The sequence below is a fragment of the Neolamprologus multifasciatus genome, chromosome 17 (genome assembly GCF_963576455.1).
Source record: "Neolamprologus multifasciatus chromosome 17, fNeoMul1.2, whole genome shotgun sequence".
Classification (NCBI taxonomy): Eukaryota; Metazoa; Chordata; class Actinopteri; order Cichliformes; family Cichlidae; genus Neolamprologus; species Neolamprologus multifasciatus.
The window spans coordinates 4,997,256-5,010,764 of NC_140455.1; the positions used below are offsets into that span (position 1 = coordinate 4,997,256).

The following is a 13,509-nucleotide window of genomic DNA, read 5'->3' on the forward strand; positions in this document are numbered from 1 at the left end:
CAGAGGGTCAGGCACGTCCTGAGGAGTCAGCTGAACGTTGAGAACAAGATTCGGGCTATCAACACCTACACCCTGCCCATGATCAGGTACCCTGCTGGGATAATAAGCTGGCCAAAGGAGGAGATAGAAGCCACTGACATCAAGACAAGGAAGCTCCTGACCATGCATGGAGGGTTTCACCACAAGTCCAGCACCTGTACGCTAAACGGAAGGAAGCCATAACCATAACATAAACTGTATATAAGCCTGCATCGTGTACAGAAACATCTGTGCTGAATATGACCGGGAAGTCCCGAGGTCTAAATGGGAGACGCCCCCAAGGGTGGTGGAGAATGACCGAGCTAAGATCCTGTGGGACTTCCTGATACAGACGGACAAAATGGTGGTGGCTAACCAACCGGACGTAGTGGTGGTAGACGGCCGTAGTGATCGATGTAGCAAATGACAGCAACATCAGGATAAAAACAAGTCTACTACAAAAATAAAATACAACACCTCGGCCAAGTATTACTCTGTGACTATCATGGCTCTATAAAGCACAAAATAACTTGCTTTGCCCCAGTACTCAGAAGCTGTTCAAAGTCAGAGAGAGTCAATATGACTTAAGGGGAACAGATTTCTTTAAAAAAAACAAGATAAGGACAAATATAAAGCAGAGATGTGTTTCTGTTAGAGGAGTTAACCTGTGGAATAGTTATGACAGTGATTTAAAAAGGTGTAGTTCATTTTCCTTGTTATAAAAATATTTTTAAAAATAGAGTATTAGAAAAATATATATATCAAGAATGAAAAGAGCAAAGAAAAAAGAACAAAAAAAACCAAACTCTTGATTCTTTTGCTTTGATGTAGTTACTTATCTAAGGTGGAAAGTTTTTTGTTTTGTTTTGTTTTTCTTCTTGTTTGTTTGTTTGTTTTGTTTTTGCTTTGTTTTATTATTTGCTTCGAGCCCTGTGTACAGGAGCTGCATGCAAAAACATCTTTTGTTAAAAGGGTTGGCGTAATAAGCAAATGCTTCAGCCAATACCTTTTGATTAGCCTTGTCTCGTGCTTTCTTGCTTTGTGGTAGATCTTTGTTCTGTCTTCACTGAGATATTTGAATGCTAATCAATAAAACATATCACTCTTAATATCCCTTCATTGAATGTCTGAATTAAGACAAGAGACATTGTTCACGTTTGCTGCTCATCTGTCTTCCTGTAGGGGGCAGTAATGCACTACGGCGCATTCTCCAGCCTCCACCCAAACCAGGAAAAAGAAGAAGAAAACGTCCGCTTCCGGGAGGCTTGTTTTGCAGAGAGCAGCGGGCTGAGTTTTGGACTCATGCAAGTTAGCGAGAGTTTTCTCGTCGGCCTGACTGTGTGAGGTTACTGTTTCGCGTCTCTCTTAGCGCTTAGCAGCGTTAGTTGCTTGCTACGCTGCTCCTTCCTTCCGCGGCGTTACGGAAAGATGGTTTTGTCAACATCACAGCAAGTCGCTCTGGCTTTCACGGGCGTGCTCTTCATGTTTGTCGTGCTGCCGCGGCTGTACGGCTTCGGCAGCGGGACCGCGGCGAAGGACGCCAAACTGGACACCCGTCACAGCAGAAAAGGTGGGAATATACAGCTGGTTCTCGGGCACTCTCAGGTTCACTTTGCTCTAGTTATCGCGAGATTTGGCTTCATTTCCACATTTGCTTTGAGGTTCACGTTGTACTAGTTATCGTGAGGGGAAAAAAGCGAGTATATTAAATTTTCCAGAGAAACTTAGTTATTACAGATTCTCTGTGTGTTTCTACCTTATTTATGTTTAAGTGTGATCATCTCCACCCTCGGTCGGTTCAGTTTACACACATTATTCCTAATGAAAGGACAGATTGGTGGAGATCTGTGCACACATGTGAGTTTGTGTGTTTATGTCTGTGACGTCCTTCATCCGTGACGCCGTGATGTGGAGGCTATTAATGAATTATGTCCTTCCATCCCAAAATACACATGCACCTTTATTAGCCGCACACCTGCGTATTCATGCAGTTATTCATCATCATGTATGTTTCTACAGCACTGCAGAGCTTTAGTTACCGTTCACGTGAAACATCAGGATGGGGCAAAAAGTGTGTCCTGAGAAATCCAGCTACACCACGCTGAAAAATGGCTGAAGCCCTCATTTGTAGGAGGAGGACAAAAGAGTGGACCAGAGCCCACCAGTCAGTGGGTAAACATGTGCATTCCTCCACCAGCTGGTGAATGTTTGGTGGCAGTGAGAAAGTGACATTGGTTGCAAATAAGCATGTGGAGCGGTCTCAGAAACCCAGTTAGGATTGATTCGATTGCTGGCAGGTTGGTGAAGGGGGAACATGGCGACTGCAAAGTTGGCTAGCAGCGGTGAAAGGTGTAACAAGTAGAGACTATTTACCTTCAGAGTAAAAGTTACACCTTTTAAAATGTGTTGGCCTCAGCTTTTACTTTGAAATCCAAGATTCCCCATTTCTGGTTTGTGTCGCTCTTTTTCTAATTTTACATCTGCTCGTCGGTCGTTAGCAAGAGTTTGCAGACAAGTTGGCATCTTTCATGTAAACTGTGGGCAACTGCAACAGTCTCCTAGCTACTAAAGCAATGATGCAGGGCTGTCTTCGTAACTGATAACATTTGCTTACATACAAGTGATAGCGTGTAACAGGTCGTGGACGGGTCGCCGCTAACACACAGACACATACAACCATTCCCACTCACATTCATTTAGAATTACCAGTTCACCCAGTATCAATTAAGGGTAATAAAGCCTGAACAACAAGACACACCCTGGCAGGTCAAAGCCTCCAAAAAGGCAGCTACTTTAACACTAGAACTATCACAGCAGCAGTAATGGCACAAACATCGTCTTCTTGATGAAGCTCAGCTGTTCATTTTTATTGAATCCTTGTCATTACAGATTTTAAAGTTAAAATATGACAGAAGCCTAATAAACAAAGGGTATAACAAGTAACACAACAGCTAGCAGATGTAAAACATGTCATTGTTAAAGAAGACGACCATGATGAAGAGTTAAAAGAGAATTTTGGATAGTGTGTGGTAGGGCTGTGCGATATGACCAAAATCTCATCTCCCGATATAAAACATCTATCGTCCTGATAACGATATAAATCACAAACATGTAACATTTTCTGTAAATTCTGTGAATCTCAGGCAGCTCGACTTATGTGAAGTGTTTCCAGCTGTGCGTCATGTAGCTGGAGTCGAGTGTTTTAACCGATGCATGAAACGATACATTTTTAGACATAAGTTGTAACGGCGCCGTTTTCTTTGTGAGTATTTCTTACACGGCGTGCTGCGGGGAAAAGCCTGTTCTAACGTTTGAGTCTAAGGTTTATTTTTTAGCACCTGGCGTCTTTTTTACTTCTCATCCATAAATAATCTGCTCTTTCACGTGATTCAGTTTATTTTGAAAAGTCTCAACAGGATCGTGAGTTTTATTGTGAAAGGTTTATGTGGAACATAAACAAGCGGACACGCAATGCTGTTACCGTCGTTGTTGCTAACGACAACGCATAAAAACAGGCGCCTGTCCGTCCGTAGTGAGAAAGAGAGAACTTTAAGAAATTAATAATAACTACAGTGACATCAAAACATGAAAAAATATTGTCATAAACAGTTTATTTTACGACACCACGAAACAAACGATAGCGTAAACTGAAACGATAGATGTTTTTATATCGTCATCAGATATATATCGTTATATCGAGCAGCCCTGTGTGTGGGATTAAAGATGAAAACCAGAGCACTGAAACAGACTGCCTACATTTTAATACTGACCTCACAGCTAGCTACAAAAATGTAAGAAACACGTTTGAAATGATGATTGTAAAAGTAGAGTTCATCATCTCATCGTCTGACCAGAACCTGCAGTCTCTCATCCAGCGCGCCGCCTCAATCTGCAGCTTCACCTACTCACAGCCCTCAAACCTTTGGCTGCTCTGCACAGCCACAAACCTGCCTGCTTCTCCACTGTGCTCAAAACCCCAGCCTTCATCTGTCTGTGGTGGTTAGCACTGATGCCTCACAGCAGGTCCTGAGATCAACTCCACCATCAGGCTGTCTGTGTGGACTGGGTGTGTGTGGTGTCGTAGGGTTCATTGGTTAACCCTTTAACCCCCACGCTGCCACCTACAGAAGTTCTCTGACGACTCTGCCATAGTCGGCTTCATCACAGGTGAGGACTCAGAGTACAGACAGTGGACTCTGGACTTTGTGGACTGGTGTCAGCAGAACCACCTGCTGACCAACGCCGGGAAAACGGAGGAGTTGGTGGTGGACTCGGGAGACGCAGACCCAGTGAACATCCAGGGAGTGGACATTGAGATAGTGGACTCTTATAGGTACCTGGGTGTTCACCTGAATAATAAACTGGAGCCACAACACTGATGCTGTTTACAGGAAGGGTCAGAGCAGACTCTCCCTGCTGAGGTCATTTGGAGTCCAGGGAGCGCTTTTAAAGACCTTCTCTGACTCTGTGGTGGCATCTGTCATTTTTTACAGTGTGGTATGTTGGAGCAGCAGTTTATTGGCAGCTGAGAGGAAGAGGTTGGATAAATTCATCAGGAAGGCCAGCTCTGTTCTGGGATGCATCCTGGACCCAGTGCAGGTGGTGGGAGACAGAAGGACTGTGGCCAAAATAACATCTCTGATGGACAGAGTCTCCCACCCCATGCATGTAGATGTTGCTGCAGAGCTGCTTCAGTAACAGACTGCTGCATCCTCGATGCATGAAGGAGCATTTCTGCAGCTCCTTCCTCCCTGCAGCTGTCAGACTGTACAATCAGAACTGCTCCCAACAAACATAGAAGTTTACATCTGTAACTTGCACTATTTTATTTTATCAACCGATTCACACTACAACCTGGTTTGCCTCTTATCTGTAGTTTATTTATTTAATTTAATAACGGTACAGTACTCTGTTTATAGTAACCATTGTCCTTAATGTAAATATGTAGAAATTGTGTATGTTTCTGTTCTGTGTCCTGTTTGTTTGTATATGTGTCTTTATTGCTGCTGTTACATCCAAATTTCCCCTTGTGGGACAATTAAAGGATTATTCTATTCTATTCTATTCTATTCTATTCTAAAGCCCACCATATAACCAAGTCCGGCAGAGCTTTTTGCATTTTTACATTTTTACATGCTGTAGTGCCATTTTGGACTTTTCAAGTTGCTATACATCAATACAAGCAGTATATCCCAAATTGTAATGATGTGTAATTCGTCCACAGGAAATTGCAAAAACAATAAACTCCAAAAATAGTTTTTGTTTGTTTACACATATTTCTAGTTAGAGAAATTTCAGAGTTTGATCCCTCAGAACTGTAAATACAAAACAAGCTGCATAAAATAGTTTCAAAGCATAGAAAACTTATTCTGAGCATCTTCATAGTTTCATTTTTGAGATGCACTAACTGCAGGAAAAATGAAAATAAACATTATTGTGCACAATTTGCAACAAAACAGCATCAAACTAACTGTTTCCAACAGTGCAGTGTAAGTTCTCAGCTTCCCAGAAACTGTCACAAACAGCAGTAAAGCTTTGAAAGGCCCTACAGGTCCTCCCGGGTTTCATACAGCTTTGTGTAAATGGAGGAGCCTGCTCTGAAAAACCTTCCACATGCTAGAGGAAGAGGTGACGGATGTGGTGATGTAGCAGCACATTAGATGTGGCTGAAACTATGATGATGATGATGATGATTATATGTGTTGCCCCCATTAAGTGGCATTAGGACTGAGGTCAGTTAAAATCTGTGGCCAAATGGAGCGTCAAGATTCCCAGCACCGGTCTCTAGTTGCAGAGTACTGCTGCACACAGTGTTTGACATCGATCGTCTACACGTTCCTTATGTGTATGTTTGTGCACTTGTTGTGTACTGTGTAGAGAAAACATGAGAGGGTGCCTCATACAGTACTACGTAAACATGTGACTTAATCCCCTACTGTAGCTTGTTGGTACACACCCCTGACCCTCACCTCACTATCTGCTTTAAGACAAACGATTTGGAACGGTGCTTATGTGCCATGAATGCAGTTTCTTAGCGTGTCTCTGACGTCCGTCACGATGATGTGTCAGCAGGCCCAGCGCGAGGTCAGCCCATCAATATGAACGGCGCCGGCCAGTCCCCGGAGAACTTGCAGCAGATGAAGAAACGGGTGGAGCAAGAGCTGAAGAGTGACAAATACAAATCGAGCAGCAACAAGGGCTACGTGTTCACGCTGATGCCGCTCTACGCCATCGGAGTGGGAGTGTTTGCAGCGTACAAGTTTTTGAAGGTAACTACGTACACCTGCAGCACCTCAGGTCGCGGATAGCATCTACAGTTTGAGCCGTCACATGTTTGTTTTTGTTCCAGATCAGGTCTGCAGACGACAAGGCCCAAAAGGACAAGTTTGCAAAAGGGGCCAAAAAATCCATGGAGGCAGGTGTGTGTCAGGATTTGTGTTTGCACGTTTTATTTGGTTTCAGTCATGTTTCCCATCATGTGTGTGTTTGCTTTCATGCAGAGAACCAGTTGAACGAGCTGGAACAAAGGCTTGCACAGACAGAGAGGATGCTCAGTTCCATCCTCACCCAGCTGGACCCGCTGACCAACTGGTGAGTGACCTTCCCCGTCAGGTTTATCCAGGTGTTCCCCACACAGCTCACCCGTCTACAGGACGGCATGGAGCTGCTCACCTGTGTGTCGAGTGCTGATTTGTCCTTTTCACACCTGCATCAGACACTGTGCGGTGCTGTTTAGGAGCTTCTATGTCTGAAAGGCATTTCCACAAACGCGGATCACCTGACTTTAGTTTCATGTAATAAAACGGCCGTTATGACAATCACAGACCCTGTGAGAATCGTCTCTTCTCTTTTGTTCCTCCAGCGTGAAGTCGGTGGCCCAGGAACAGAAGAATGAGATCATGTCTCAGCTGCAGACCATTCGGTACCTGATGAAGAAGAGAGGAATGGACTGTCCACCCCTCCATGCCACCAGTGGGTTGTTTGTTTTTAACCGTGCAGCATAATTCAGTCACTTTGTGGTGATCAGAGTGAATTTGTCAGGTGTTGCAGACCTGACTCTAGACTGTGTGGTAGCTGTTTTCAGATTGTGTGCAAAATAGAAACACATCCCCGTTTCTATTGTTCGAATGAGGAGAACGCTCTATTAGTGTTTGATTTACACTGTTACTGCACATCGTTGATGTTTGAAGGAGCGTGATATGTTTGATTGTTGAGAACAATGGTCCTCATTAACAAAGCCTGTTTTGTTCTTGCTGTCGTGTCATGTTAGTGAATTCGACCGGCCTGTGGAATCTGCATATTGTCTGCACGTGACACGCCCACATGTCTCTGTATAAGCTGACCCACCAGAGGAGAAAGAGTGAGTGGGGAAAGTGACACAGACAGGCTTTGTAAAAGGGTCCACGCTGCAGCGAGGACATCTTTTAAAAGAGAGGCTGTGGCTTTGAGGATCACTCAAAGCTGATGTTACAGTAATAATAATACAACAGTAGTACAAATCGTACTGATAGTACACATTTGTTCGTACGCATGGTGAGAGGCACTTCTAAGTTTGTTCACAAACTCAATAAATTCAGGTGCAAAAGTTTGAATAAATCACTGATTGGTTAAAGAAATGTTTCTACATCAGCGCCTGCACAGATCAGTCCATGAGAGTAAATCTTGATGCAGCGCACCGTAGTGTACAGTGTAGTGTATCACTGTAGTGTATCACTGTAGTGTATCACTGTAGTGTATCACTGTAGTGTGTAGTGTACAGTGTAGTGTACAGTGTAGTGTACAGTGTAGTGTATCAGTGTAGTGTACAGTGTAGTGTATCAGAGTCTAACTCTAGGGCTCCTTTGAAAGGAGAGACGTGTGCCTGAAGCGAGGCAGGTCAGGACCGTGATGCCGACACATTTCTCTCTGTTTTGCATTTATGGTCAGCGTTGGGTTTGCAGTAACTCAGCATTCAGCACTGTTCGATTTCCATGCTGCGCGTGGCGTGAAGACTGTGGGCTGTGTTTTAAAATCAGGTGGTTGATGCTGACAACCACAGTCACACCTGACAGCAGAGCAGAGTGGGCTGCAGGGTTGGTCCGTGTCGCTCTCTCCTCAGGTTCTTTTTCCTAAAACTGAAGGTGTGATCCAAATATTCCACCACTCCACCCGTGAGAATAAAAAGCACGTCTGATTCAGTTTGGCCTGTGTGCCTTTTCTTGCACCATTTTTAGCCACATCCTGGAGATCTCGTTGTAAGCCCTTATAGTGTGCACTCTGCTGTTTGACCACAAACCTCACGCTTTACATGCATCATCTCTGTGGACGGCAGCTGGGTGTCCAATTTCAGCCAAGCAGTTTCCCTGTTAAAGGCTCCACAGTCTCACGTGTTGGTGGAGCGTACTCTTCCTTTTTAATTGACATTTGTTCCCCTGGATCCTGTCCATTGTTTCTACTTCCACAAAATAAAAACTGAGTTTATGTGATCTTCAAACCCACTTTGGTACATCGAGACACATAAAATGGAGTCAGTCTGCGATCATCTTTCAACAGCGATGAATAGTTATGCTGTGCCAGAGGCAGGCGTGTCTCAGCTACAGAGTGGGGCCAGTCTCTCATTCACACATTTAGAAACAAACAAATGTAACTCGTTTATTTCGTTAATGAACAGCAATCTGCCACGAGCAACCTGGGGAGCAAATGAGGGAGCGAGTAGAGTAAAAATGCACCTTTACTATGAAATCAGTGTGTTTACACAAGTGTAGATAAATGAAAGGAATAAAAGTCATTAATGTTATTCATATAGCACCTTCATAGATAAAAGATCACAAAGTGCTTCAGACAGAGATGACACAGTATAAAACAAAAGCAGACAAAAGTTAACGAAATGCAATTTTAAAAATATGTTTTTAGTCGTTTTAAAACAAAGCAACTAAAAACCTGTGGCTGAGCTTTGGTAGAGACTCGGCTCACCACAGGATTCGTTATTAAAAACCATTTCTCCAGATAATCAGCTGACACGTGTGATGTGTCGAAGCAGAAATACTGCACTCAGTGTTGGCAGAGCTGACGGGGAGCCGCACTAACCTGTCCTTCCCTGCATCATCGCAGCATGGACATTTATAGACTGTCGGAGCAACAAAACGCCGTCACAGCAGATACTCTTTTTAGGAATCTGATCTCGTCTTGTTTTCTTTCTTAGCCTGAAACTGAATTCGGTGCCGCGACGCTGTAACATTATCATTACTACAAATTAAATAGTGAAACTGAGTGACAGCACTCGATTCACTTCTGGCGTATAAAATAGTTTGTCTTTGTCTTGCCAAATGCAAAGAGGACAGCTTGGTTTGGGAATGTTGTGCATATGAATTTAACCAGCAGCCACACAATCGAACGCACTAATACAGCCCCGCTATAGCTGCATTTTGACTGACACCACCTTTCACAGGAAGTTGCTCTGTGTGCACACTGCTGAGAAAAGGCACGGAGAGATGCAACACTGAAATCCACCGCTCGCTGTAAAAACAAGATATCTGCAGATTTTGGTCCTCCTGTCATCAAGTTCACTCCAGTTCTGCTGTGTTTCAATAATGTTGGTAATGAAAACATGTGGCTGTAAACACGCAGAGTAAAGAGGGCAGAGGTTTGAAACTCGAGCTGTGCCGCACTATCACACACACAGTAGGTGCAAAATAAAAAAGACTGTTCAGTAAATTTGCTACAACTTTGCTGTAATTTTTGGCAAACGTGAGTAAGTCGAGTTGAACTGGTCACAAAAATATCTCTGAGTGGAACACACAATGTCATGTGTAGTCCTGACTCATAAAGCTTATTGCTGGCTCTCCGGTATGTGCACAAATGTTGTTCTTTAATCAGTTTCTTTTTTCCAGATGGTGAGCGTAATCTGGACGACCTGATTGAGTCCCTTGGGGCGAGTGATACTTCAGACAAGCAGCCGTCCAGCGAGAAAGCAGAGCCTGCTGCAAGAGTTCATGAAGAGCATTCAGACATTAAGCATGAAGCAGAAGGTGAAGAGACGAAGGAAGTGAGACCAGAGGAATATGATGGAGATGAAACAGTGGAAGAATGTGACAGAGAGGAAGAAGAGGAGGAAGGAGGGTGGGAACACTCGGAGCTCATACCCTCGTTAGAAGCCTCACGTGAGACGGAGGAGATTGGAGCGGAGCAGCTCGTGTCCGGCCTCAGGCGACGCAACAGGCCTGAATGAACCTGGACTGTGACATTATTACAAATATTTATTCTTTAAAAATGCTTCAGATGTTTCCCAAAAGCCTGTCTGCATATTCATCAAGGACGTGTGATAGAGTCTTTAGGAAAAGAAAGCCTGGTAACATGTTCCCAAAGATGGAGATGGCACTTTGGTCTGACCTTGTTTTCAGCTCCACCACGAATTTAAAGAATCTTAGCAACAAAGACACTCAAGATTTAGCTTGTAGTCAGTTCGGCCTATAAAGTCAATGATGCAGTTTGCAGCAATGTAAACATTTGTTATATACACAGGGTAAAAGGTTCAACGAGGCTCAAAGCTGACTGCAAACCTGTAGAGCAGGAGTCCCATGAAAGAGTTTCCATGTTCCTAAAATGTTTTTTTAATTCATCCTGTTGCATCCTAACAGAGTCTGTCAGTGATGCTACGCAGCTTTGTCTGCGTCCTGTCGCCTGTACAGACTCAGTCGCCGCACATTTGGCTCCTCTTCTTTGTGCTGTAGCGAAAATTAGAGACAACAGTTTAAGCTTTTTATACACTGATCAGATCTATTCCTGACATTCATTTTAATTTTGCTCTTACTTGAATATTTAAATGCAAACACGTTGTGTTTACCTGCCAGTGGGGCAGCTTGTGCCGGCTGTTTGCTCAGCCTGCAGAGACAAAGCACCATGTCTGCTTGTGAGCTTGTTGTTCTCACCATGAAGCAGGACGACCGCACTCTGGTGCAGGGCTGTGCCGCCACCCTCAGATGGCTTTCGGCCGTGATTTGACAGCTGGGTTCAGCTGCGCTCGTGCAGAGTCTGATAGTTTCAGGATTTCTTCCCCATAAAGAAAATGTTGATTATAATCTAAATCCCGTCTGTGCTAATGGAAATGACCAGGTGCTGCCGCTGGATCCTTTTTAAAAATATGTCCAACGTGTGGAAAGTTGTTTATACATGAAAACACTGCATGTTTGACTTCCTTGTGTGTACGCGGTGAATGCACGCCACAACGACCATCACCTGGTATGATAGAAACGTTTGACCTTACATCTCATTTCTGTCAGCACGAGTCATCACTTTACCTCTTCTTGCTGTTATTTATTTAAATATTTATCTGATGACATTTTAACAGTGCGAGCTTCCTGTGACGAGGCTCCTGTGGACCTCAGACTGCTTTTGGGTTCTCAGTAGTTTGAAGGCAGCTTCTGTCTTTTTGCTGATATGAGCTAATGGCAAGTAGTACTTCCACAAATGAAGTTATGGTCATATTAAGCATGTGTCTGTGGTTTGCATCTAAATTTGCTCCATGTGGGACTAATGCCGATGTAGTAAAATGAATCGAATGACTTTAGAATAATAGAGGCTGCCCTGAGTGATGGTCTTTACTGTCTGTTGACCAAAGCACGACTTTGCCTTATATGTGAAGAAATAAAGAGAACAAGACGTCACAGTTCTGACACCAACTACTCATCAACACGGTTTGGAAAGCACTAATGTCTGCCTTAACCTACTTACACGTTTCTTATTTTTATGTTCCTATTATGCATATTAACATTTGTGTAATGAAGGTTGTGTGTTTTGTGTGTCTGCTGAGTCGTTAAACTTGGCTCGGCTTAGAATGAAATAAAAATATTTCAATGTCTTTCTTTGTTTCTGCTTGTTTTCGGAGTTTCAGTGAATATGAAATGATGCTGGATCATTCCATGTTTTCGCCTTCATGTCACTTATAAAGAAGTTTTCATCAATGGTGCGACACAAGACTCACAGCCTTGGCCAGCTGCTTGTAGAGATACACCAGAGAGAGAGAAGGCAGGAGAATAAAGGCTAGACCGTCCCATTTCACGAGCCTCTCACTTCTGCACTTGTCGTACTTATAGTACACACCGTACGTAGTATGCGAACTGCGCGTACGCCAAAGCGTGGGGTCGCTGGATTGGGACACAGCCAGAGCAATACTGGAAGAGCATATGGGAGAAGGACACAACCCATAACGGCAATGCTCAGTGGCTAGTGGATCTGAGGGCAGACCACAGCGACCTCCCCGAACAGGGTTCAGTAACCATCACAGTGGCAGACATTCAACAAAGGGTCTCCAGTATGAAGAGTTGGACAGCACCAGGGCCCAGCATGGTTCACGCCGACTGGTTGAAGACAGTCCTGATTCTCAAGGACCCCCAGAAGGGGCCGGTCCCCTCCAACTACCAGCCAATAACCTGCCTCAGCATCACGTGGAAGCTCCTGTCAGGCATCATAGCGGCTAAGATGAACAGGCACATGGGTCAATACATGAGCGGGACACAGAAAGGGATGGGCAAGAATACCAGAGGTGCAAAACACCAGCTACTGGTAGACAGAACAGTCAGCCGAGACTGCAGGACCAGACTGACCAACCTGTGCACTGCCTGGATTGATTACAAGAAGGCCTATGACTCAATGCCCCACAGCTGGATCCTGGAATGCCTAGAATTGTACAATATCAATGGGACCCTAAGAGCCTTCATCAGGAACTCAATGGGGATGTGGCGTACAACACTAGAGGCCAACTCCAAGCCCATAGCATAAGTCACCATCAAGTGCGGGATCTACCAGGGAGATGCTCTGTCCCCACTGCTGTTCTGCATAGTCCTGAACCCCCTCAGTGAGATCATTAACAAGACTGCCACCTCCTGTAGATGGATGACATCAAGCTGTATGCCAAGAGTGAACGAGACATCGATTCACTGATCCACAACACCAGGATATACAGCAATGACATTGGAATGTCGTTTGGGCTGGAGAAGTGTAGTCGGATGGTAACAAAGAGAGGGAAGGTAGTCAGAACTGAGGGGATTGAACTACCAGAAGGCAACACTGCAGACATAGAGGACAGTTACAAGTACCTGCGGATCCCGCAGGCGAATGGGAACCATGAAGAGGCCGCTAGGAAAGCTGCAACCATCAAGTACCTGCAGAGGGTCAGGCAAGTCCTGAGGAGTCAGCTGAACGGTAAGAACAAGATCCGGGCCATCAACACCTACGCCCTGCCTGTGATCAGGTAAATGGTAAATGGACTGATTCTTATATAGCGCTTTTCTACTCTCATGGAGTACTCAAAGTGCTCTAGTCACAGTCACACAAGCACTTTCTCTATACTTAATGCTGTCTAACTACATTCATGCATTGGAGAGTAACTTGGGGTTAGTATCTTGCCCAAGGATACTTGACATGCAGACTGGAGTAGCCAGGGATTGAACCACCAACCTTCCGATCAGTAGGCAGGGCTCTACATTGCGACCAATTTGGTCGCAAATGCGACCA

At 44.4% G+C, this 13,509-nt stretch overlaps 1 protein-coding gene and 2 long non-coding RNA genes across 4 annotated transcripts in view; 2 read left to right on the forward strand and 1 right to left on the reverse strand.

Annotated features, from left to right (window-relative positions):
• Positions 1-13,509, reverse strand: part of LOC146498779 (uncharacterized) — a 319,599-nt gene that overhangs the window by 164,389 nt on the left and 141,701 nt on the right. The window lies entirely within an intron of this gene.
• On the forward strand, positions 1,247-11,854 carry LOC146498789 (uncharacterized). 2 transcript variants are annotated; one of them, XM_085138998.1, is made up of 6 exons: positions 1,247-1,588; positions 6,088-6,287; positions 6,368-6,437; positions 6,519-6,609; positions 6,881-6,990; positions 9,888-11,854. In XM_085138998.1, the coding sequence occupies exons 1-6, from the start codon at positions 1,447-1,449 to the stop codon at positions 10,223-10,225; spliced, it is 951 nt and encodes a 316-aa protein (XP_084995124.1). In that variant the 5' UTR covers positions 1,247-1,446; the 3' UTR covers positions 10,226-11,854. The 2 variants fall into 2 exon arrangements, with proteins under 2 accessions (XP_084995124.1, XP_084995125.1); XM_085138999.1 differs by having other exon boundaries at positions 1,248-1,588; positions 6,091-6,287.
• Positions 7,702-9,678, forward strand: LOC146498790 (uncharacterized). Its single transcript, XR_014870427.1, has 2 exons — positions 7,702-8,647; positions 8,707-9,678. It is a non-coding gene; the product is annotated as an uncharacterized LOC146498790 (long non-coding RNA).